Source organism: Ambystoma mexicanum, chromosome 3p (assembly GCF_040938575.1).
Source record: "Ambystoma mexicanum isolate Mex_15411 chromosome 3p, UKY_AmexF1_1, whole genome shotgun sequence".
NCBI classification, from domain to species: domain Eukaryota; kingdom Metazoa; phylum Chordata; class Amphibia; order Caudata; family Ambystomatidae; genus Ambystoma; species Ambystoma mexicanum.
Window position 1 is genome coordinate 585,979,594 of NC_090925.1, and position 27,012 is coordinate 586,006,605.

General features: G+C 44.7%; 1 protein-coding gene across 2 annotated transcripts in view; it reads left to right on the top strand.

Moving 5' to 3' along the window:
- Positions 1–1,518: 1,518 nt before the first annotated feature.
- The window catches only part of R3HDML (R3H domain containing like), a 72,212-nt gene continuing 46,718 nt past the window's right edge, over positions 1,519–27,012 (top strand). Inside the window, exons 1-2 of one of the 2 annotated variants that reach the window (XM_069651321.1) lie at positions 1,519–1,647; positions 2,841–3,151. In XM_069651321.1, coding sequence (XP_069507422.1) covers positions 2,891–3,151 — 261 coding nt within the window. In that variant the 5' untranslated portion in view covers positions 1,519–1,647; positions 2,841–2,890. Of the gene's footprint in view, positions 1,648–1,704; positions 1,724–2,840; positions 3,152–27,012 lie in introns of those variants that run through there. The other variant, XM_069651322.1, reaches the window with a different exon arrangement.

Sequence of the window (27,012 nt, forward strand, 5' to 3'; positions counted from 1 at the left end):
TCTCATTGCACCGCTCACTGTTTTCCCTCTCCTAAATAGGTTCTCTCTCTCTGCAACTTCTTACATGTTTCTCTTCCGAACCTCTTTTGCCCTGTTCCTCTCTCTCCTGTGTACACCTTTCCATTAGCTGCTCTGAGCTTGCTCCCTCCTTAACCTTTCTTTCTCCTTGACCTATCTCTCTTTTGTGCTCACTTCTCCGGTGCCCCCCACTTTTGTCTTCAGCTAGCTCTTTGCAGCCCCTTTTCCCTTGTATGCTTCTCCTCTGCACTCCTTTTTCCCCAGGCCCCCTTGCTCTGTGCGCTCCCTTATTCACTGCACTCATCTCAGGGACTCCCTTGTTGGCACATTTCTTCCTTTCACCTCTCTCTCCTATGCACTTTCACACTTGCCTGTACCCCTCAAAGCCTATAGAAATACCTTCTACGCTTGTTGTACTGTACCCCTTTGCCCATACTCACATTTCCCCATAACCTCTCTTGGGTTCGCTCCTCCCATGCACCTTTTCTCTTGCACCTCTCCCTACTGTGCACTAGCCTGCCTGCACCCTATCTCCTGCAGAACCCTCATTCCTCTATACTCCTGTGTGCCTGCACCCTATTTTCTCAAAGTCTTCTCTCTAATCTATGAGGCACCCTCCTCTGCCACACTTTTGCCCCTCCCCTTTGTCGCCTTCCCTTATGGACAGCCCTGTATCCCGTCCTGTGCACTTTCTCCTATGTAACCCTGCCCTAAGGCTCTGTTCTTTCACTTGCACCTTTTCCTCCTCTGTGCATCATTTATTCTCCCATGATGCACTGTAAACCTCCCTCCCTTCTGCTTTCTGTGACATATGTGTTGCTCACCCCAACCTCCCACAAGACTCCAAGAACTCTTGCTCTCAGCTGAAAAAGTGGTGTGCATGCAAGACCAAAGCATTGTAAGGGGCCATTGTAGAGGGGAAACAAACAATGCACACAATTTTTGCCCTGGTGCTTGTACCATGCCAAACTGTGTGTCATTGATCATTGGTTTTCTAATATGTCCCAGTGTTTTTACAAATAGGGCAAGCTTTGCCCTAGTGCTAATACCGTGCAAACTTGCGCACCAGCGCAAAGTTTCTGAAATCTGGCGCCAGAAATAATCACAAGTAATTATGCATTTTGTGAAGCTGCTTGGCTTTTTTCATTATTCCTGTTTCTTTCGACCTTTCCCAAAAGCCTCAGGCTATATTTGGGTCAATAAGAACCCATTATAAGATGATCATTGCAAAATAATGCCTTCCCTAACTACTCCAACACATGCCTTCGCATTTCATATTAGTGAATTTCTGTTTGAGGTGCTGAAGTCTCCGGAACACACTAAACACTGCTCGCAACAAGCAGAGAACTCGGCGGTCCTGTGGTGTGTCAACACACAGCCGACAGTAAATCACCTATCAGGCGCCCCTCCAGCTGCAGCTCCTTCCCTTGTGTAGGAGACGGGAACGGGAGGGCGGGGGCGGAGTCGAGATGCACGTTGTGCGTCAGATGCTCAGAAAGGCTCTGAAAGGCTGACTGGGGCTGGCTTGGGTAAACGCCTCTGCCACATGTGGCTGGTCAGGTTGTATGCTAAGGTCAGTCTCCCACTCCGCAAGCAGCACAACCCTGCTGTTCTTGGCTCGCTCACAAGGTACGTGCAGTCGCGGGAATATGCTCTCAGGGAACTTTTCACTGCTGCATTGACCGTTTTCCTGCAGAATATTTAAGTAAGCTGCTGAAAGCGAGCAGGGTTTCTGTAGCAGGACTTTATTTCAAGGGTATTCGTTAATTAATGATTTCAATTATTTTATTGTCCATACGTGTAGATCAAAAAAATGATTTCAATTATTTTATTGTCCATACGTGTAGATCAAAAATGTTAGCTATTACTTCAGCATGCCTTTTGACTAATATATGTGTTTATGTATGCAGTGCTCCAGATAAGATTTTGAACTGCTAGTATTTTATTACTTATTTTTTTTTTATTGGGATTAAAATGACTTTTTAGGGAGTAAAAATGTAAGTCTCATTCACAATGGTAGTATTTTATAAGTGAGTAAAAATAGGATCTAACTGTAAAATAGAAATGTTTTGTAATGAATATTTCTTTGCACAAAGTTATTCCTGCACACTAAGAAGGCACAGTTTTACCTCTTCAGATCGGGCAGTTCTAACATTAGAGTTGCTTCCTGGGGCACTGCATGTTCTACTGGCCCAAACAGTTTCATGGAGCTGTGTGTATGAAAGCAGGGACCAGGCTCCCACGTGGCCTTTCCTATTTTTTTGGGGAGTATTTGTACTCCCTGTTTTTATTTGTTTGTATATGCCTTTTTTTTTGGGGAGTAAAAGTGGCCGATACACCCCTTATCTATAGGGCTTTATGGGATTTTTAAAGTGTGAACCTAGCTGCCAATTAACAGAGTACATATGGGACACACCTGGGAGTTAGAAGTTGGATGCAGGGCAGCAGCGAAGTTAGTATGTGCAGGTCGAGCCGGATGATCCTTCAGAGGGGAGGGGGGCATGGAGTTGAGAGAAGGGATCAGAAATTGGTGAGATGCTCTTTGGAGAGCAGTGTCTTTAGCTTCTTCCTGAATAGGATCTAGGGGACCAGTCTTGATATATTATATGCGATACCAGATTTTCTACTCAGCTAACATTCTAAAAAAATGTACTCGGACCAAATACCTTGTAAAAATTGTTGAAAAGTTTAAACATTTAAAAAAAGTATTTTCCCAGTATTGGATTCAGACTTGAAGGGGTTAATATATGTTGCAGTTGCCTCAAGGCACTTCAGAAGTACTGACAGAAATGTAATATGTCTTTGTTCTTGATCCATTGCAGGGAAAAGCAGAGCAAAACTCCATCACAGAGGCGACAAAAATATATAAAAAATGGCTTTACTGCACATCCATCTTTACTTGGGTGGTTTAGGGTTCTGGCTCACACAGAAGTCCAGTGCATTGGTACTGCCCAGTGCCAGTGAACTGCTTTATCCACCCAACAGCACTGAGACTGACCTCGCGTATCGCAGCGGGCTTTCAAGAATTAGAAGAAAGCGTTACATTTCTCCGCGAGACATGAGGGCATTATTGGACTACCATAACCAAGTGAGATCCCAAGTCTTTCCACCGGCGGCGAACATGGAGTACATGGTGAGTGCAAAGAAAAATATGTACTAATGATAACTAGTTATAGAGCACACAGCAGCAAATGAATTGCCACTAGGCGCTTGAATTATATTGGCGATTACTCCTCGGGGGCAGGTATATTCTCGACCCTGGATCGATGAATTTGCTTGGTGCATTTCATTTTTCAGACCTTTAGAGCTCCAGGGATGTTACTCAGCACAGAGTAATTTTTCTAGCGTAAATTATAGCCTGAGCATGTGCAAATGGGTACCCTGAGCTGATCAGTCGATTATTATACTTGCTCAAATAGTAACTTGCTGGTAGTAACTCTGACTTAATAATGCCTTACTCCTCTAGAGGAATTAGTTTATTCTCAAAGATGCTACTATGAGTAACTCTGCTTTATTCCTGACAAACGCCGTACAAAAGAATTAAGCCAGGAGTAAATCGGAGATACTATCAGTAACTTCTTGTGATCTGTATAGTCTCTCTCCAGGAGTAACCAAGTATTACCCCTGGAAACTTCTTTGTGAATTTGTTCATCAATATTTTTGGGGTGCTTCCCACCACAGGCAAGTTCCCTAACAAACCTGCCATCTGTAATTCAATCCAAAAGTTTCAAATGGCCGCATAGTCAACTGTGCTGCTGCCTTTGGAATGCTTCCTGATGACTCTGAGTCGCAGGTCTGCAGTATCGTTGCGCAACTTGCTAACATTCACAGCCAGCTACATGGGTGAGGATGTGATTGGTTGGGTGCTACGAGTTGGGGGGGGGGGGGCAGTTGAACATGCTTCATATGGATGTTGCAGGGTGTGTGCTTGTGTCTGTGTTTGTGTGTTTTTCTTGGTGCAGGTGTGGTTATGGAATGAGCTGTGTCCTGCTGCAGGTCCTGCAAACAAACAGCCAGCTACATGGGTGAGGATGTGATTGGTTGGGTGCTACGAGTTAGGGGGGGGGGGGCAGTTGAACATGCTTCATATGGTTGCAGGGTGTGTGCTTGTGTCTGTGTTTGTGTATGTTTCTTGGTGCAGGTGTGGTTATGGAATGAGCTGTGTGCTGCTGCAGGTCCTGCAAACAAACAGCCAGCTACATGGGTGAGGATGTGATTGGTTGGGTGCTACGAGTTGGGGGGGTGGGGGAGTTGAACATGCTTCATATGGATGTTGCAGAGTGTGTGCTTGTGTCTGTGTATGTGTTTCTTGGTGCAGGTGTGGTTATGGAATGAGCTGTGTCCTGCTGCAGGTCCTGCAAACAAACAGCCAATCAGAGCAGCATTCGTCCTCCACGGCTGTAGTTTGCTTTGATATAATGGATTGAAACAGACAGCGCATGCAACAGATCTCGTCTCTGGTTTGTGCATAACTTGGGACAGCTAGGAAATGACACTTTCTGTCCATGTATTGTGTCAGTTTCCTAAAGAAGCACGTTTTATTTACATAAAACCAATGGACTCTCAAAATATTTTGTGCAACGAAATATCCTCCTAGGAGAACCCCTAAAAGCACAGTCCCCACGACGTGTTGTGTGGAATCCCTTATGTAGGAACACAGTAACAGTAACCCACTAACCCCATGTGTACGGAACTGCATGCATTTTATTGTATATAGTGCAAACTTACTGTGGAAGCAACAGAACACTGTACATGAAGGTTGATTGAACAGCGTGGGTACAATAACTATTCAGGGTGGAAGGACAAAGAGATGGGACACAGATGATTGCAAGCCGGTTAGGCAGGGATAGGCGGTCGTGGAAGCTATGCAGATGCCTCCCAATAGGATGTATATTTTTGTAAGTCAACTATCTGACCGTCTAACATTTACTGTTAAGAGCCTTGGGGCCTGATTTACAAAGTCTTTTCGAATCGGGGTTTCATATTCAAAAGTTTTGTAAATCGGGACCAGCTCAACTGCACCAAAGTCCCCCGAAATCCGTTAGACTATCAGTCTTCAAGCTCTGAGATGCAGTTATTGCAATCATTGTATTCATTTATTCGTGATCAATAATGCACCAGACACAGTGAGATTGGATTCTCACTGACAAATAACGTCTAAATGTCCTTACCCAGTTACTCACTCAATTGTCTATCGATGGAATGAAGTCCAGCTTCAGGGCACAGGAATGCAACATTTCAGTCAGAAGCAATCCCTTTCAATTAATATAAGGCACGTTTCTTCTGCTAACGCCTCGAAGCCCTTAACGTTTAACTTGTGTATTGAGTACCATTTGTGTGAATAGAAATATGTGTAACCAAGTAACAATAACATCATTGTTCTACTGTTCTTTATGCAGATTATATACAGAATATATTACCTACACAATGAAATCTGGGGATATTTAAAATTGCATGATTGTACTACAAAAGGCAGGAGTTTCAACCTGCCACTCTCTATATGGTTTCGGTAGGAGTCCCATGATCCATCACCATTGATTCTGCTGGATAGGGCTGATGGGAATTGTAGTTCAAAACATCTGGGAAGCCAAAGGTTGCAGACGCCTGGCATAGAGGGATTAGTCTGAAGGCTGCAAGGTGACTCCATTACAAGGTGCATTTTCTGGTGTTGGATGGCTGCTGCCAAAGAGGCTTGAAAGCAAAAGGAAAATGACCCAGGGAGAGAATACACCAGCGCCATGTCATGGGCAAAAAGTGACGTCGCAATCAAGTAAACGTTCGGGTGCAGTTTTGTTGATGGAGGCCACACATGGGTGAGCGGAGGCAGGGATGGCAAAGGCAGCAAGTGAGTGTTAAGTGGCCATGGTGCACAGAATGGGAGGGTATCAATGGGAACCCCTGAAAAAAGCACAAAGGGAAACATTGCAGTGACCAACAAACCTTCCTACGGATGGACCTGGGAAGAGGGTCGAAGATAATAGAGCGGCTTAAATGCACCAACATTTCCACACCAGCGAACATTCTGCAATGCCAGAAGTACATGGCGATGTTTCCACTGGTTTAAGTACTTTTATGTCATACTTTCTCTGATGGCAAACATGGAGAATGTATTGTTGCAATACATATGATGAGCGGTGGCCTGGGAATCAAGAGGCCCTGGAAATAATTTTCAAAGGCTCGGGAGGATAGCTGAGCGGCAACGTGCTTGCCTTGGAAGAAAGACGATGCGAATAAACAGGTTCGATCCCCAGGTCCGCGCTTAGAAACCTCTGGGTATCGCATCATAAAGTGGCCCCATATTACACATTTTCAGCAAGCCCAGCGCTTTTCCTATAAGAACATTTGGAAATGGAATAGGTTAACGCACAAAATTCGCCTAAGGTGCAGAGGAGTTCCCTATAGGTCAGTCCACCCCTGCGTGTGATCAATATGCATCCTGAACTTCGTCTCAATAATGTGGTCGGAACGCGATCTAGGTTAGTTTCACAACTGGATATGTGATTCAAAATGTAAGGTTTTCCTTGCTCTGAGATTCAGCAAATCAACAAAACAAAGGCAGAACCAATTAAGTGTTTGCTTAGCAGCTTGGACAGTGAAATGTCAAAGACATGTCACATGAATGGAATTTCCCCCCCCCCCTCCACAAAAAAGTCCTCCCTTTCAATGGATGATTGAGTGGCAGGTGCCGTTGTTCTCATGGAGGTGCTATCAGCACTCTCTCCTTCTGGCCAACGTGATTAAGGGCATGGGCTCAGTATTTATAATGCATTGCAGGCCCCATCTGATGTCAGCTGGTATTAGGAGATAGTGGCCATGTACTATAGTCACTCTTCAACAGTTTCATGTGTGTGCCATCGAACAATCCATGGTAGGAGAATAGTAGAAGGGAGAGGAGGGTCATGTTATCTGGTCGCGGGTTTTACTCTGCCACTCATTCCTCGACTGGAGATTAGAATGCACGCAGAGAACAGAATCACAAAGACACAAGGGGTAGCAATCTTCTCATGTCATGCGTGTTAATAAAACAATTATTTTGATTTATAACGAATTGCCAAAATGGTCTAGTAAACCTAGACACCATGGGACTGCTGTGAATAATTACAGTAAAACCTTATTTAAGAAGAGATAATGTCTTCTCAGGAAATGCTTAAAGGAGAGTTCCGGGACTTTTTTTTTATTGTCCCTACGGGTCGGCCATGTGTTTGTAAGCATAAATCGGTAGATCGTAGGAAACTTTCCTATGGACCTTACCCGACTTTTCGCCCCTTATCGCACTCGAAATCAGCCTCCATTTTGTGATAATCCTATCATTCCGCCGCATCGACCTGGCTCACCTGCCTTTGCGGCACTAAATCAAATCCCCCGCCCCTGAAACAGACTTTATCAAAACATTCATATTCCCCGCCTCTATCCGTGACGTGACTGTGCTGCGTAGGCAAACGCGCCCAGGCGTCTTCTACGCGACTCCACACAGACCCCGGAAATCAACACAGATCAGCTCACAATACAGCGCACCACAATTCGGAATATGAAACTGTACTTTGAAATCAAACCGCAAGATTGTAAATGTGGTAAAGTACATTTATTTGACATCAAATGTTTAGAGAATATTCAGCGATTTGCATTTTTATTTGCTCATGTTCCAAAAAGTTCGTATTGAGGAACGCGATGGTCCTTTGCTGTACACAGGGTCTTAGAGCATCTCACAATACAGCACCACAATTCGGAATGTGAAACCGTGGTTTAAAAGCAAACGGCAAGATTGTACATTTGGCAAAGTACGTTTATTGGACATCAAATGTTTAGAGAATATTCAGCGATTTGCATTTTTCTTTGCTCTCGATCCAAATTAGTTCGTCTTGAGGGAAGCGATGTTCGTGTGCAGTACACAGGGTGTTGGTTTACGATAAAAATAAGCTCTTCTGTCGCACTGATAATCGCATGGCTGTTCCAACAACGAGGCACTAGGCCACCACAATGGTAGGTATGTTGCATCTAACCGTTAGTACCGCGTAAGGGCATACTTGTACTTGGCGATCGTCCCATAAAATGGTCAGGGTGGTAACGTTGTTCACGCGGAGAAGCAACTGGCGGCTGTAGAAGCCGTCCGCCGGTGTCTGGTACTCGTGACACAGACAGTAGTGAATGATGTACCTAAAAACATAAAAAATGAAATTAGTCTCACCATCAGATCCTTATTAAAATTATTCATTTCATAGCGAGGACAGCGCTACTGGGTGTACACAAGTGTTTAAAGGCGTGGCGAGGCATGGAGGGGGGGGGGAGTGCAGGTGGAGAGTGGAAGGGCCCAGGACTGAGGTCGCAGACAGTGGACCAGTTGTAGCAGGGGAGAGGGAGAGAGAAAGCAGAAGCAAAGAGGAAGGTTTTGAGGTGCTTCAGTAAAAGCAGATGTTTCTCCTCAAGATAGTGCGCGGTAGAAAACAATATGCCACATAGAACGAACAAGTACAACTGAACCCGTCTTTAAAGCCACTGTATAGTAATGAAATTGCGGTATAAACTCATCAAAAGTTACTTACATTATATTTGCATTTTCCATTGTGTCTCTGTGTAGGGCAGACCCGAAACACCACTCCTTCTTTGCCGACGTTACTTCTTCTAATGAACGTGGCTCATCGTTTCGTTTCTGAAATTTTATTCATTATCTTTTCTTAGTCTTTCAGGATGGTCCCGGCCTGTCAAGGTCAAATCACAATAGAACCTTATATTGGGTCGTGGGCCGTTCCGCCACCCGAGCAAAACATCAAAGCAGCTGACCTTCACTTTGAGCGAGCACACATTTCTAGTTAGCTGCAGTTAGTTTTAGGGACATCTTGTCTGCGTGCCTTTTTTTTTATTGTCCCTATGGGTCGGCCATGTTTTTGCAATACGGAAACATTCTATAATTTTTGTAAAAATGATTTATATTACTGTTTGGTTTAATTGCAATGGGCCTGCAACATGAGGAGACTCGAGAGAACAGACAATCAAATTACAATCATTTAAACCGTGATGTGTATTTCTCAATGAGCTCTGCTTTAGGTGGACATGGAACAGAGGCAATGTTGGGTGGCAATGCAGTTGTCCCCTGCATAGGTTCGTTCACCACTCCATGTATGTGCCTATCGAGGACATCTACGATAAGTCTCTCAATAAACTCATATTGCATATCCTCAAACACTGGTTTGATCACCCATTGTTTACTTCTTTTAGTGAAGGCCTTATTGTAGCGAAGCGTCCCTAAAGTTCCGGTCGTCCTACTTTGTTGACGGCCAACATTATGGTTATGTGCCAAGACCGCTAAAAGAGTCCGATTTATCATGCCTTCCATGCCAAAATGCAATCTTTTGGGCCTGTACTTGAGGCACATATTGTGGAACACCTCCAAATCTCCTGTGTGGCAGAATTCCGTGAGTCCCCTCAAAGCTTTTGTTATAGTTTTATCAAATACAATCTTTTCAATGGCTTTGTGAGTGGGTGATGAAGGAATCAACCACTTCTTCTTCCGTGCCTCCTCTGTGGACAAATGGCCATGTTCACATTTGTGGAAATGCTCATTTGTCGACCATCGATGTACGTTGCTACAGTGCAACATTACTGACCGCCATTTTTCCAGTAGAATTTCCAACGACCCTTCACATGTTTTTGAGCTCCACCAAAGATGGTTGCTGATTGACTTGGACCACTGTGAAATACCTTGCAATTCTTTTTTTTTACCTGCAGCAGACAATTTTTTATTGATTGATTTTGCAAGATGCCAAACGTCAAATTGGTGATTTATATTTTTGTACTGTTCTCTCATTGTCTTGGCAATTGAAACGTGTCTGTCCGTGGCTATCAGGTCGATCACCATTCCCCGCGATTGTAGTTCTTGCAATGATGCTACAAAGCCAACTTTCTCCATGGCCACTGAGGATGTACTTTGTGACACCTGCACGACCACCGAACTCACAATTTTCTTACTTTCCATGTCCTGAAAGTGGTAGGTGCAGTACTTGGCTGAAAATCCTGGGCTGTCGCACTGTCCATCACCGGCTAGCCTGAAGCGTTTGCCCGCGAATGTACTTTCCATTGACATTTTTTCCATTCTCCAAGCTTCGCTGATGGCTGGAAATAGATAATCGGTTTGGTATTTGTAGAACTGACTTTTCGCAATGAAATGGATTCCCACAAACTGAAAGAAATACTGTAACTTTTTAAAACTTGAACCACTAAAAAGTGCGGCCGCTGCACAAAGTAGATTGCCTGCTGGCAGTTGCCCCAGCATGGGTTGTGCAGACCATGCGAACGGATGATATTGTGTACAGGTGGCATGTATTTTAAGGTTAGTGCCTCGAATTGCACGAGTCACATTAATCAATGGCTCCCCACATACTTCCCCACCAACCGAATGCCCACATTTCATCATCATAATAATATCCATCAAACAGCTATCGAATACAATGAATTTGGCCTCTTTCCTTATACTTTCACTCTGCATCCCAGCTGGTTCGGCCTGTAACGTTGAGGACATGTCACTCGCATGAAAGGTACAATCTCTGATATCGTCTTCCGCTATGCTGAGTGATATTGATGGTGTTTCATTGTCGTCCACGTCATTCTCTTCCATTGCAACATCTGTTCCTTGTCCGGAGATGGGAGAAAAAAACAATGTCTTCAACTTTCGCGCGCTCTTATTTTTTGCGGGTGTGGATTCTGTGAATTGATCTCCGACTGCATCCAAACTACCAGGAGGACATTCACTATCAATGGCTGGTGGTGGTATAGCTCCGTTGTCAATCACTTCATATTCTTCCCATTGGCACGATGCATCTCCAGTCTCAAGTCCCTGCCAAAAGGTTTGACAAGCAACATCTCTCGTTCGCTTCACTGTCTGTGTAGATTTAGTTCTTACACCCACTCGCAACTAGAGGACAGATTAGAAAAGGGATGTTCAGTTTAAACACAACTTACAGTATTGAACTATTGACAGTGAAAGACAACATAATATAGTGAACAGGACACTAACCTTCTTTTGCTTTCTTTTCTTTGAAACTTTCTTGCCTCGAACTTCAACATCTGGACGCTGTTGCTCCGACTCGTGTGTGCATGTCTCCACTTCCTCTCGCGCTGCAACGACTATATTTTCATGATAAGCACATCCATCACTCACTGAGGCTCCATCGACTCCCTGAAACATAGAACTTTCATTAGTATGTATAATAATATTGAAAACACAAAATGTACTTGGGGACCAATACCCATACGTACATCTCAATAGCAAAACACGAATGAACGCATTGTGTAGAACATTCAAACGACAATAGTTCACGCATTGTTGATCTAGTTAGATTGAACTGTCAAGATCCATACCTCGGGCTCCGCATAGACTTCCATTGATGATATTATTGAAGATGACGCTTCAGCAACTCCCTGAAACACAGTAATTGCATTAGTATGCTTTTCTATTTTGTTAAAAAGAACATAAACTTTGAGCAGGCGTCAACGGCTCATCTAAATAGACCTGCACAAATGATCAGTTGTCTAAAATAAATAATGGATATGTAAATATGATTCGATTTGCTCGATCGTTGGAAGTGTCACCACCCAGAGATCTGCATCAACTACTAGGGGTGATGTTCTTGTAGAAGAAGCTCCGTCATCTCCCTGAAACATAGTACTTGCGTTAATAAAGAAGGAAGTATAGCGGATGTAATCACGTCATATGATTTCGCTTGATCGAACTGTCAGTATCCATACCTCGAAATGCATAAGAACATCAAGGGACGATGTAACTGCGGTGCACACTTCTGCAAGCTGTTGCGCCGACCCGTAACTGCATGCTCCCCCTTCTACTTGGACTAATGCTCCATCGACTCCCTGAAACATAGGACTTTCATTAGTAATGAACACAATATTGAAAAAAGAAGACAAATAGGAGGGCGACGACAGAAGGACATATCAATGGCTAAAAACGAAAGAAACATTGTGTGTAACAATCACGCTACAAGAATGCAAGATCTGATGATCTCCATCGATGGAACTGTCCGGAAACGTACCTCGAGCATCTGAGTGACATCTACGGTTGTCGTCAATGCGTTGGACTCCTCAGCATCTCCCTGAAAGACAGTACTTGCATTATTTTGGATAACAATAATTATAACTGAAAACAAAGACTAGAGGACGAGTACAAGGGTGTACCATTAGGTAAAATAATTACACGATCAATTAAAACTATTGATTTACATGCCTAAAACAAGTCAGTGGCAGAATAGCTAAGTAAGATTACCCGATAGGCGCTTGAAGTGGCTGATGACTGCAATAACGACACGGATGGAGAATCTTCAGCCTTCATATTGAGTGGATACATAAATGGGGAAATTATTGTTAGCTAATGCTACACACTACCGCAAGGCCGAGAGATAAATACGTAAACTTGACTCACCAGTGGAGGGATGTGGACGAATAGAGTGGGAATAGCGGTTGAGAGCAATTTTCGCCTCGCTCGCGGTGTTTTCTTCTTTATTAGCAATGATGTGGAGTACATGTCTGGGCTAAAGTGCCTGCTGCAGATGCGGTATCGATCACCCCTCTTGTCCGCAAAGACTTCTAGGACTCTACTTTCTAGCTCAGAGGCTGGATATCCGCAATATCGGACCCATTCTCTTATCTGATCTATTGTCTTAGGGAAAACATGCATTATAGTACCTTCAGATTTGTTATGGGTCTTCGAAGGGCAACCGCCAATGGAACAGGCAGGCATTATGGAAAGTTCTGAAAAGTAAAGATCAACAATTCTCTATGAATACCAATGTGTTAAAACAGTAAATGACACATAAAAGGTTCAATGCAAGGTCCGTTTTGGTTCTTGGAACTATACACGTTATTCACATGCGGATAAGTATTTCAATAACTTTCAAAAAATAGAAAAAGTAATTTGACTAAACTCAGAACATGTGACTAGTTCCTTGCATGTACTGTCGTGAACGAAAAGAAAACATGGATGCAATTTGATGACTACTAGCAAATAGATATAAATTAAAAAATTGGACGCAAAATGATTATGGTACATGGACTTACCTTGACGAACAAACAGTTAGATGCAGGGATCAGAGTAGTTTCTTGTCGTAGAACAGGGAGCAGTTCACAGGTTGCAAACCGACGAGTTTGCTCAAAGTGGTCACGGAAGTTCACAGAGACGAAGAGCAGATAACCAGCACCTTCACGGGTTGACTAGCAAAGCGCAAAGAAGTTCTCATTAGAAATATGAGGTGGGTTATAAAGAATTCGAACCAGGGGTGTGTTTGTGAATGAATGACGTGTATATGTCGTGGCATTATGTGGATTGCAGGGGGCCGTCCAGCGTGAGGGGGATGCTTGGCAGGAGACACGGGGTCTGGAGGTAGACATGGGAACAACAAACCCATGCTCTATAGACCACTTTGAAGTGTACATGGTCTTTGGCACCTCTTGGCCTTTATCGCTCCCTGACAGCTCCACTTGCCAGCAGCTCAAGTACCCCGGTGCGAACTGCCTTTGATAGGGCGGGGGGTGGATCGGGGCGGTGGTCGTGCAGACAAGACACAGGAAGACTCGTGAATGGAGACACACTTATGTGGATTGCAGGGGGCCGTCCAGCGTGAGGGGGATGCTTGGCAGGAGACACGGGGTCTGGAGGTAGACATGGGAACAACAAACCCATGCTCTATAGACCACTTTGAAGTGTACATGGTCTTTGGCACCTCTTGGCCTTTATCGCTCCCTGACAGCTCCACTTGCCAGCAGCTCAAGTACCCCGGTGCGAACTGCCTTTGATAGGGCGGGGGGTGGATCGGGGCGGTGGTCGTGCAGACAAGACACAGGAAGACTCGTGAATGGAGACACACTTATGTGGATTGCAGGGGGCCGTCCAGCGTGAGGGGGATGCTTGGCAGGAGACACGGGGTCTGGAGGTAGACATGGGAACAACAAACCCATGCTCTATAGACCACTTTGAAGTGTACATGGTCTTTGGCACCTCTTGGCCTTTATCGCTCCCTGACAGCTCCACTTGCCAGCAGCTCAAGTACCCCGGTGCGAACTGCCTTTGATAGGGCGGGGGGTGGATCGGGGCGGTGGTCGTGCAGACAAGACACAGGAAGACTCGTGAATGGAGACACACTTATGTGGATTGCAGGGGGCCGTCCAGCGTGAGGGGGATGCTTGGCAGGAGACACGGGGTCTGGAGGTAGACATGGGAACAACAAACCCATGCTCTATAGACCACTTTGAAGTGTACATGGTCTTTGGCACCTCTTGGCCTTTATCGCTCCCTGACAGCTCCACTTGCCAGCAGCTCAAGTACCCCGGTGCGAACTGCCTTTGATAAGGCGGGGGGTGGATCGGGGCGGTGGTCGTGCAGACAAGACCCGTTTGCCGCAGGGCCTCACCAAGGAGAGGCCATCTAACTGAATGTAAGAGGATGGCTGCAGGATCTACTACATGGAAGGCAGGGGGGTGAGTTTATAAATACCTCACCCTCCCAGGAGAATATACACTAGATTCATTTAAAAAATCAAAACAACCATTGTTAAAATATATGTTGGGCTTTATTTTAGATTTTAATTAAACATAAATAATAAACATTACACATTGTAAAGTTGAGGTTGCAGCACATCGAGGGAAAATCCGCGGTATTGTCCACTGTCACTGGGGAAATGTTGTCTAATGGCAAGTACCGCACAGGCAGGTATTACTCTCCGAACGCGGTGTCCGAGCCTCCCGTGAAGCCACCAAGTGAAGCAACGATAGGCCACCAGCCTGTACCACCTGTGAAAAAAAAAGATGCAAACTGTATTAAACTGACCAAACTTTCTTATCAATGTCGATTCAGGTAACACATGTCATTTTTCTTAGAAAAAAATTATATCTAGAAAATGCACTATATGGAACCAATTTACATGCGTTCCAATGATATGTAAATGTAATTTTATATGTGGGAGACGACCATGAAATAGTGGTGGCATCACTGACATCACAAACAGAGTATACTTACTCGTTACTCGGATTACGCGGACGAACAGTGCCACGAAGTTCGTGCATAAGCACCATCATCATCCTCAACACTGTCCGTGAGAGGCAGGCTTCCCTGAACTCTGGCAGCTCGGTGATGCATTGCGGACTTTGCTCGCCTTCCTGCTGACTTTGCTCGCTTTCCGAAATGTAGGCCAAGCACCCGGAATTTTCACGGCAGCAGCAGTTCTCCTCCTCAGTTGGCATTAGCTCGCACCGATTGCACGTGCACCAGGTGGAGACGCCGTCCATGCGACATGGTCCAGGCTCTTCATCCGTTGACTGGTCCTCCCAACTGCCGTCCGAATCCCCATCGTTTTCGCGTGCTTGCCTTTCCAGTAGTTCTTCCTCGGTGTACTCGGGCTCGTACATATACGGCATTATTGTGGCCATTGTGCGGTAAAGATAGTAAAATAATTTACAGAGATGGTACAGGTGTTCACAAGGCCTAGAAGCGGCGAAGGTAGCTGACCAGAGCACTGAAACGAGTCACAGAATACTCAAAGTAACACAGAGAGAGGAATGGAATCGAAAATCTGCTGCTGTATGTTGTGAAACGGTCTGTTTATACTTATTGGGGAAAGAGGCGTCCTGCCATTTCCATGGCAACACGTCAATAGCTGAGGCGCAGCGATTGTTGACACGAGACGTGCTTGAAATGGGCAGTACGCGTCTGCTGATGTCAGGCTCAGGGGCGGGGGATTTGATTTAGTGCCGCAAAGGCAGGTGAGCCAGGTCGATGCGGCGGAATGATAGGATTATCACAAAATGGAGGCTGATTTCGAGTGCGATAAGGGGCGAAAAGTCGGGTAAGGTCCATAGGAAAGTTTCCTACGATCTACCGATTTATGCTTACAAACACATGGCCGACCCGTAGGGACAATAAAAAAAAAGTCCCGGAACTCTCCTTTAAGCAGCATGCCCGACTTTAGGTCTCGGTCAGAGCTCACGTGTCAAGTTCCCAGGTGCAGAGAATGTAGACCCATTACTTTGCTTTTTTGTACTTCATCTCGCCCCATTATGCACCCAATGCGGCGTCTACCAGAATGCACTGGCACGTCAATAGCTCTGACGGATGCTTGGGCATGGTTTAGGCATTTCTTAGCCTTTGGCATTACTTGTAATCATCGTTCTTAGTGGATATTCGTAAACCCGAGGATGTTTCCCGGGCTCCAACAGGTGGCAGGATCTTAACTCGCCTATTTCAATCATCACAATTTTATTGCAGAGTAAATCATACCTTCTTTAAATCTTATAATGACTCTTACCTTCTAAATCATACATTTTCCAAACGAAAGACGAATGCACACTCTGGGAGGTGTTAAGGAAACTGCCTTCAACCGGTTGGCCAGTGCCCTGCTGCAGCCATATTCCAGTTAAACCCAACCTGAAATAATAAACCTCAGGACGAGTGGGAGAAGGGATGGGCCAGTCATGAGCATGGCACAGATAGCCAAGATAGACCAGTAGCGGAACATAACCTTTCCTCATCTGTTGCCACCAATTATAACTGTTGGTCTTTAATAGCTTTCAGTAAAATGAGACGAAACTAAAAGCATGCCAAGCGACATGAAACATCTTTTGCCGTTCTGTCATTTGCAAGTTCCAGGTGGGTGATTGGACTCGGAGGTCTTGCACTTTAAGTTCCTCCATTGGAATCAATTGATGGCTTTGTAACCGTAGACAATAGACAACATTGAAACAGAGAAACCATTTCCCATGGATCATTGAGACGTGGGAAGGGAATGGAACCCATGCTTACCACTAGCGCGCCCACATATCAGTAGCCATGTTGGGTGTACTGAAAGCAAGCTGCCAATCCCACAGGTGGTGGATACAACATTGCCAATGCCATTGGTCAGCTGGTTACAAGTTAGTGTTGTGTCCTACCTTTTTAAAGACCTGTATTTGTAGTTTTGCACAATTCTAGTAGAAACGAGAACCATTCTTAAACGACAATCTCAAGGTAAAATAGTAGTTTGTTTGATTTAGGTATTTCGGCTGAAATGAGATGTCAACAGAAACATGTTGATGACCGGATGTGAGACTCTGCTAACGTCAACAGAAGTGTTGGAGATTTCTAAGAATGAGCCTGTATTCCAAAAAGAGTTAATTAATCTAAAGTGACTTGGGGCCTAGTCGGAAACTCCCATTGGAAAGCGCTTTGTAAATCAGGCCCTTCACCTTTCTGGAGGGGGAGAGGTGGGGCAAAGGGCCAGCCCTGCTTTCCAAACAGAGCCCTTCTCTGGTCCTTCTCCTTCTTTCTAACTAGCATTGGTCTTGATAGCAGGGCTGGCCAGACATGGGATTGTCTTATGCAAATGGGACTGGTCAGGGAAGGAGCAAAGTGCTGGTATGGCCCTGGGAAGTTGAAACCAGACCGGATTTCATGTTATTATAGACAGAGAGCTGGGAGAGAAGAAGTTAGGGGTGCTAAGGGCATGATGGGAACGGAACGGGTGGCCTTTCATGTGTAGAACTGTGCAGCGGCTGAAAGACGGAACCATGGGTGCTACTGATATGAATATGGAAGGAGTGCACCAGTCGGGTGAGCAGGGAAGCTGCCCCGCTCTCCTAATGGTACCAGTGAGAGGTGGGCATTGCTGTCCATGCTCGTCCCCTGCCTCACTAATCGGCAGTGCCTGCTGTAGCGTTGATCTAGGAAGTGCGCAGGCCAATGCTACAACATCCAACACTGATAGGATGAACGCACAACATGAAGGACACACCATGACAAACTCTGGCCTCCTTAAACGGGTGCATAAAGCTTGTCGGTATCTGGATTTTGCCACCTCTCAACAAAAACTAAAAACCGGACTGGACAAACTACTCACACCTGACATGGGAGAGCCTGAGAGCTCTGCTATACTAGGTAAATCAATATGGACTGACAGTTTAAGATCACCTCAGACACTGACACCTATTGGTCCGCAGGTCCAGTCCTCATGAGCTAAGTCTACTCCATGTTTTCTGGATAACTAGAAAAATGCATTTCAATGGGAGTTATTTACAAAGTCTGGTTAAGTTGGGACTTGAGTGCCCTGGGTTACATGGACCCCAGTGCAGGGGGATATTGATCTTACACACTCAATAACCCTTAAAAGTGAGAGCCGGTTATGAAATGACAAAAGTGCTATTCACTTCAACAACTGTTTGGACGCCCGTGTACCATCGTTTACTGTCATTGGAAAGTCTCCTCCTTCTTCTGGCCATCTCTCCTCTTGTTTATAGCTTCCAAGTACGTTGTGTCTTCTTGATTCTTTACAATTTGAGGCCCAGTAGTAAGCTTGCAGGATTTCACTAGAATTGCACATTTTACTTGGCAATTTGCCAACGTCAAGATGGAAACCCAAGTCTTCGGGTTGGTAAGTCTGCCGCTAAACCACTGTGCTCCTCCCCTCCCGCCTCCCTGAAATGTACCAGTTCTTTAGTTCCGGGTTAAATCGTGCTGCTCTTTTGTCAGGGACTCAGTACATGGGGTTGTTTTTAAGACACTTTAAATTCATATTTATCCCCCAAGATATGCAGTCTCAGTTGGAACATGTGGTAAGGGTTTTGGGGAAGTATTACTGTAGGAATGCTCGCTCTGCGCTGAGCAAACACGCCCTGTCCCGGGGTCTCCACCCCGATGCCTTCGTTCCTTGGTAATGTTGCGTGGTTACGTGCGAAGTCTCTGTCCCAGTGCTATTTAAACAGCACTGAACAGCTGCTTCCCCCTCCAGCTTTTTCTCATAAACTGTTCTCTTCTCCCCGGGCATTTTAAGAGGACAGTCGAGTGAGTGCTTTATAGGGAGATAAACTGTCGAAGAAATGCATGCTCCGTTTAGCAGTTACTGGCTTGTCAGATGCCTTAAAAACATATGAGCTTGCATCTACCTGTGAAACAAAACATTATGAAAACGTTTTGTGGTACAATGATAGAGCTGGCCCCATAGACAAACTACCCATGCACTCCATCCTCAAAACTAATATGTTTTCTTAACACCATTTAGAGATGGGAATTACAAAGATGCGCAAATCGGCTTTCTTTCAGGTCTGTTGCAGAGTCTAGTCGTGTCCTAGGGCAAGGCTCTCTGGATGTCTTGACTGCAAACCCCATCACCCCTGTCCAGCCCAGTCCATGGTAAGGAATATTGGGAGTAATAGCCATAGGAGGCAGACCTGTGTCTTGGAGTATCCCTTGATAAGTGGCCTAGAAGTGATGCCAAGCGCTGTATAACACAGCAGAATAGTTCTCCAAGTGGCCGGGCCAATGCCAACAGTCCACCCGGATCAGTTCACGGTTAGCTTGCCACCTTGGCATTTGCTGGATTCAGACTGGCTTCTGGGCCTGTATCCTTATCACATGATTCTGTTCTGTCTCTCAGCCGCTGGAAGGCTTGACTACACTCATTACCATGTTGCCAGTCTATTCTGCATTCAGGAAGGCCAGGCCTTTGCCTGGAAAATATGACTTTACAAACGTTCAAGAAGGGAATCCCAGTAAAGACAAGAACATAAAGAAAACCTAAAATGGAATACAAATGGGGCAAGAGGAGTCGGTAGGGGTTAGCTAGCACCACGAACAGTCAGTAAGGGAAGCTAGCACTGCGAAACAGGTCATAAGTGCTCCTTAACCAATGAAGATCCCAGGCATGCTGGCAGTATTTGCCATGCTCTCTCACCTGTGATCTACATCCTGGGAACTGTGGGAAGTAGAAGCATTGGGATGTTGAAGATGCATTGTCTCGGAAGGATAGCTCTAGGGCAACCTGCTCGGCATCGACACGGAGTAACACAGGTTCGATCCCTGGGTCCGCGCTTAGAAACCTGAGTATTAAGCTCGTTATAAATAACCTATCATATCATACATGAGTCTAGAACTTCAAAGGCTCTTGTGCGAGATGTCTTAAGGTGGGCATGTCCTGTCCACCTTTGTCAATAGAGTAGTCTATACCATACATACAATAGGACAACTGCACACCAAAGCTAGAAATGCCAATACTAAATGTCAGTGTTGTGGGTAAAAGTAGAAATAGACAGTGTGAGCTTGCGTTAACATGAGTTACTGGAAGGCAATGGCGTTATAAATAATCCCATAGAGGAAAGCAGCACGCTTGGACAGGTATGTCCATGGTAAGGCACAGGTAGGCATAGGCTGGTACAGATGACCACAGGTTGACTTTTGGACACAGTTGAGACCAGCATATTAGAAATATAAATCATGCCCATATACACTGCAACTGGGAGAAATGACCCTCTGGCAATGGTGTATAAGGCCTGGTTTTTATGCTTTTTTAAATGTTTCAGGTGATTACATCTCTGAAAGGGTGGTCTGCTAATCAAATCCTCCTTTCAGAAAAGCTCCATGCCAAAACATAGTGACAAATGTGCCCTGCTTCATCACTCTCCAGATCTGCAGCTCCTGCTCCTAAGTGGCACATACCGGGTTAAGAGGTCACAGATGCCCTGTTGTGACAGCAGCACCACTGCAGACACAGGTTGTATTTACATCTGCACCTCTGACCCAAAACCATAAAAAACATGATAAACTATCACCTGGTGGCAGGGTAATCCTGAAATATAAGCTGTGCCTAGAATTTGGTATGGTGGTTGGAAGTTCACATAAAGCCACATGTGTTGTAGCAAACACATTTCAACACTGTGAGCCTAGGTTACCCAGGAAAGGATTGTATGTATTCTAGTCAGACTGCCTGACTTTGCTCAGCCAGCAGAACAATGGACAGGAACAATGTGCCTCTCTTTGATCCTATGTGAGATCCAGTGACACTCTCCATCATGGCATCTCCTAGTACCACCCCCCCCCCCCATAAAACAAGCTTCATGGGGCACACCCTAAACTAAAGGGGCAGCCTAACACCAGGGTGTTGCATACCGGTGGACCTTTGAAGTGCAGGGATTGGATCACTTAAAGTGGGCTTGTTTTTGTTTAATCCTGAGTGACTTTTTGCCTTTGTAAGAAACGGGTCTCTCACTCATCTTGGATTCACATTTAGACTTCAGCAGAATTTGTCTGGACGCTGATGGGAGAGCAGTCCTCTCCAAAGCTCACTGCCAGAGGTGAAGACATGTGCTCCAAGGCAGCGCCCTCCCAGGGCACATTGTAGGTGAACTGTTGTTGTACCTTACCTGCCTCACCAGCCAGCTGCACTGGCACCCAGGCCCCTCGCTGGAGGTGAAGGACTCCTGCAGGTGCTAGCTCGCCTCTCCTGGGTTGGGAGTAAAGAGGACAAGGACCAGTCTTGTCCCTGCCCCCCTGGACTGGGACTTAAAGCACAAGAAGATGAAAAGCAGCTGACTACAGCTTTGAACCATGATTCAACTGCGTTTGAATACCTTTGAACCATCAGGACCCACGTTGCGGCCTTTGGCACGCCTTCAAACCGCTTTTAACCGCTTTTGCTGCATTAATTGAACTAGTTAATCCACTGCATGCGTACCCACAGACCAGGTCACCTGCCTGGCTTGAACACCAGCGACTGAACTGCCACATCTTTGAACCTCGCATCAGACCTGCCACATCTTTGAACCTCGCATCAGACCATCAACATCACAGCTTCGAACTTCCCAGGCATCGACCGAAACCTCTGGAAGCATTCTGTCACTTGTCGACCGGATCTGGCGGTTACCAACATCAAACCAGCTCATCCCTATAACTCGCCTTGATAAGCCATCCAAAATGTTTCATTTAATGCCTCCTTCAAACCACATGGAGCTCTGCTTTGTACCGACTCAACACCCGTCTCGCCATCGTGACTTGCTGCATTTAAACTTCTCTTGAACCACATCTACAGCATCCAGAAGCCTGATTTGAGAAAGGTCCTGTTGAGCTACCACATCCCCTATGGTCCACGTTTTGGACATTAGGCCACCCATTTGAACCTTTACAACCAGACCTATCCATTTTGGTAACATTGTTGTTGATGTATTGCTTTTCACCACTGGACATTACCCGGAGTGTTTGCATTCTACATATTGTGTGTTCTTTCCACAGGGAGGGTGTTTTGTCAGTGTTATAGTGCAGTTATTGCATTTGGTGTTTTTAATTAAGTATATATATTTTTATAGAACCTTGATTGCACATTCCTTTATTTTGGACTGTGGTATTATTGCTGTTTGGGTTGCTGCTGTATTCACGTTCGCACCCCTCTTAAGGGTACAGCCTGCCTTCAGCCCATGCTACCACAAAAGGTGAAGGAGGTTTACCAATTGACTGTCTGTTTCAACTCTATGATTAGGGTCTGTAGTAGTGTGAGGGCTGAGTGTGCGTTTTAGCCTCTACTCATCCTTGTACTCCTACAGGGCAGTTTTCCTTTCATCACAGCAATTAATTGAGTAGTCATGCCAATAAAGTCCTCAAGCGGGCAGCTGCACAAATCTCTGCCAGTGTTAGATTGGATTGTTCCTCCACCAAGATACACAGTTTATGTGGTGCTCCTGGGAAATTGTGTGGTGCTCCTGAGGCATTGTTACATGTCGTATCAGCAGTCTCGGCAGAGATCAGGGCAGCAAATCTGGGACTTTTCTTTTTCACTCAATTATGATCCCTACAGGGTACTTTCATGCGCCCATTGTTTGTTGGGTGGCAGTCTAACTACCACAGTGCACAGGGGATATATAGGAGTTCTGCAACAAAGTGCTCACTGATGTAGGAGGGGACTGAGATACATATCGGAACAAACACGCACATTTGTATGGGTGAAATGTCCATGCACAGGCTACTTGAATGTGCCCTCATTCTTTTAGGGGATCAAGGGTTTTGAGAAGTAGAAGTACATTTGCTACTAAAGCCTACTTAATTCATCTTTTCAGTTATAAACAATCTGGCCAAAGCTCAAGTATTATGTTTAGTTATTATATTTAGATGAATTTCTTACAAGTAAACTAAGACATGTCTACTAAATTATCTGTTGGTTGTCTCCATGACCACCAGGCTGGCTTCAGAGCAGCCAGAAGCACAGAAACTGCTCTCCTGAACACCCGTGATGACTTGCTCTCCAATCTTGATTCTAACCTCCCTTTTGTCCTCATTCTCCTTGATCTATCCTCTGCTTTCGACAGTCAACCACACCATCCTGTTCAATCGTCTCTGTGACAACCTGGGTATCTCTGGTCAGGCCCTTGCCTGGCTGACCTCCTTTCTCAACGATCCACCCTCCCAACTCCAACTTGGGTCTTTTTTCTCTCTCTCTCTCTCTCTCTCTCTCTCTCTCTCTCTCTCCTTATGGTGTTCCCCAGGGATCTTACCTCTATCCCTGGATCTGTAACCACTACCTGGCACCTCTGGCCCACCACATCTCTACCTTCTTCTCTAACTTTCAGTGTTATGCGGATGACACCTTACTGTCCTTGAGGCTCCCCTCAGCCTCTACTGCTCCTTCCCTCATACTAGACTGTCTATCCGCAATTCAGGAATGATGTACCTCCAACGATCTCTGCCTTAATGCCATTCAGACTGAGATCCTCCTCATTGGGACACATGCTCCCACCTTCCCCTTCTCACTCTGGCCGCCCACACTGGGCCCTCTACCTGCTCCTTCCTGTGAGGCTAAGAACCTTGGTGTCATCTTCGACTCCACCCTCTACTTCTCTCCTTGCATCTGACATCTCTAAGAAGTCACCATCAGCTGCACCTCCTCATAGGTTTTCTTCCTTTTCTCACTTTCCCGCAGAAACTCACTGTCTCCAGAACCCCGGCCCCCTCTAGGCTGGACTAATGCAACGGCCTTTTTCTAAATCTGCCTGCATCTACTCTTTGCCCTTCACAACTAATCCAGAACAGGACTTGTCCTTGGCCTCAAGCCCAGGGATCGTATCTCTCCAGCCCTCAAATATCTCCACTGGATCCCTGTGGCTATGAGGATCAAGTTCAAGACCCTCTGTGTCGTCCACAAGGCTTTCTGGGGCCAAGGACCACACTAAATCCAACATTATCTTCCTAAGCATCTTCCTTGTCGATTCCTTCACTCATCCACTTGCAACTCTGAGGGTCAAACGCTTATCCAGGCAGTGAGTGGGGGGTAGATCTCTGTCCTCGGCTGGGGCCTCCCTCTGGAACAGCCTTCCCGTCTCTCTGAAACTTGAGCAGGACCATCTAAGGTTCCGGAAGCAACTCAAGACCTTCCTTTTCACTTCCGCTTTCTCTCTCCCTTGCTGATGTCCTTGTCTGCTGCACATACTGGTTACCTGGCCGCCCACTGAATTTACAGGACCAGGCTCCTGCATGACCAGTTGCCCTTCCACTGCCTCCAGGCCTCCCAACCACTTAAGGGACAGTATCTGCAACCCTACAGTCCCTTGAATCCCTGCAATTATGAGCCACCTGCCGGCAGCACCTACGAGTTACTTTGCACTCTTCTCCTCCCCTGGCACTTCTCCCCTCTCTCCCCCCCCCCCGCACTTGCGCAATCCGAATGACACAAGACCTAGTAAGATCGTTGTTTTGTCCTCCTGTCCTCCCTCCCTTGTCTTGTCGTGCTTAAACACTTGTGTACAGGTGCGTTATAAATGACTTATCATATCATATATCCTATCTCTCTCACTTGTGGGATATATGCCTTTCACCAGCAAACTAATCTCTCACATTGAGTATGTTTATTATTAATGAACCTTAAACGAAAGGAGACAGAGAGCTAATGTCAATTGTCAATTACTTATTGTTGCAGGTCACTTATATCAGACAGCAGTGTAAAGAATACAATTCCCTCAATCATTATAAATCTCAATAAAAATTATTTAATTTTAAATCACAAATATACTAATACAAATAATAAACTTAAGAATACATTGTGCAATACCGAAACTTAGGCACAGCTAATTGAGTATTTTAAAGTGTCACCGTACTCTAGACAAAAATGCATTTTCCACAATTATATTTATTCTAAGTCAAATACACCACTTCACCTAAAGGACAAAATATCTGCATATAAAAAGATAGAACAAAGAATATGAAACCTAAGTTGTGTCCTTACTTCACAAATCATTCAAAAAACTTAGTACAATGCATACATTACCTCATTACAACTCATTCAGCATTCACTCTCACAAAACCCAACATGTTTCTTTCCTATAGGTTATTTAATTCTGGGGAAATTCATTCATCAGGGGTATACTGGTGATCTTGTGGATGGAGAAATTGTTTCATCAAGGTCCACTTCCTGGGTAGGACTTGGTCAGTGAAGAATTGAACACTTTTGTTAAAGGTAGTGTTCTGCATCACAAAAAGACACACAATGACATAAAACAGCTCTTATTAATGCTGTCACTAGTCAAACATCTTGATTAATCAATGTCAAGTATATGTGATCATAGTGATCTAGTTGTCATATACGTGTACCTCAGACCATGTTAATTGAATGTCTGATGGCAGTATAGAAGGGGAACCTTCTTTAAAAAAAGTGTCTTGTAGAGATACAAAAAGGCCATAAACTTGTCCGCACTCCATACAATAGGTTGTATATTCGGTGGTAGAAAAACAATATAAGTCAAATGTGTTGACTCTAAGGCACGATTTACACACTGTTGTAATAAGTGGAAATGCATTGTTCACATAATAAGACCGGTATAGTCTGCATAATGCGCTGCAAAATTTGTCTGATGGTACTGAAATAGTAGTCGTTCAAGTCACACTATAGAAGCTGTATCATTCAGCTACAGTGGGAACAAAAGAAGTGACCCAACATATATTATACATTGTTAGTCTTTATGGATCTGTAAAACTTCAGATCAGAATAATTGAAATTCAACTAGATATTGACATCATCGGTTAGTTTACAAGCAAGTTATATCGACACATGGTTTGGCACTCCCGTGTATCCTGCAACATATCTAATATAATGACTCGAGGGCTAGTTAATCTACCAACAGTTGATAGACTCTGCTATCGAAACACACTGTTTTTCACTAACATTAGATGCACCTTTGATGTACTATAATTGCACAATGGCTTACTGTTATTCATTTATCAGGCATTCCAGGTGTCTCACGTGACTATGTTTACACTATCTAAGCGTATCATGCATATTCAAGTCCTCTATGGCTTAGGGACTGTATTATCTTAAAACTCAATGGTAGTAGTAGAATGGAAAATCGGCCATCTTGAACAAGTAAATCATGCTCAGGGACATGAAATAGGTGCATTAGATACTAATGAAAGTATCTTAGATCTCAATCTTGATGTCATAAATTAGACTATAGGTGTGTACCGATACCGTGGTATTATTAATGAAACCATAACATTTGAATAGAACATATTTCCAAACATCTAAATTGAACTTAACTTGTTTGATACTGTTTTCGTCTCATTAATTTATTTATAGAACAGGCTTGCAGAAGTAAATTGTGCTAAATTCTCATGAGAGATTGTTTTCTCAATACTCCAGATGGCTAGTTTACATTATATCCACAGTAGTCAGTCTATCCAACTGCATTTACTGATAGGATTCTAGCACTTTGAGTTTCACCAGTTAGGAAAGTATTACTGCAAATGTAGATAAGTGGATGCAGAGCTGTAGACGACTTTCTAGCTAGTATATTGAATAATGTTTGAACTGGGTTGCCGCTAATAGTGTGGGGCAGCCTTTGACTCTATGGTTCCTGCAAATAGACAGAGATGAGTCTAATTGAAGTATGTGTCTCAATGGAGGCTGATGAGAGTAAGGCTGGAAACAGATACTCACTAGACACTTATATATTAATGCTTAGTTACTAGTCCTGAAGAAGTAGCAACAAGCATGAAACCTGCAACAATAAGTGATTTGAGAAGCTAATTATATCATTCTTGCATTACAACTCAGTTTGCATCTTATGATAAAAACACCACTGAATAAAGAAATTGACAAAACCAAACAAAGGGAGCAATGCAGGAGTAGAAAGATGGTGGCTAACTGAGCTGCCATATTTAGGCTGCCTGTCTCGCTGTGCACCAAAAGGACAGATATTGAAGTGCTGCACAGTCGCATGTGC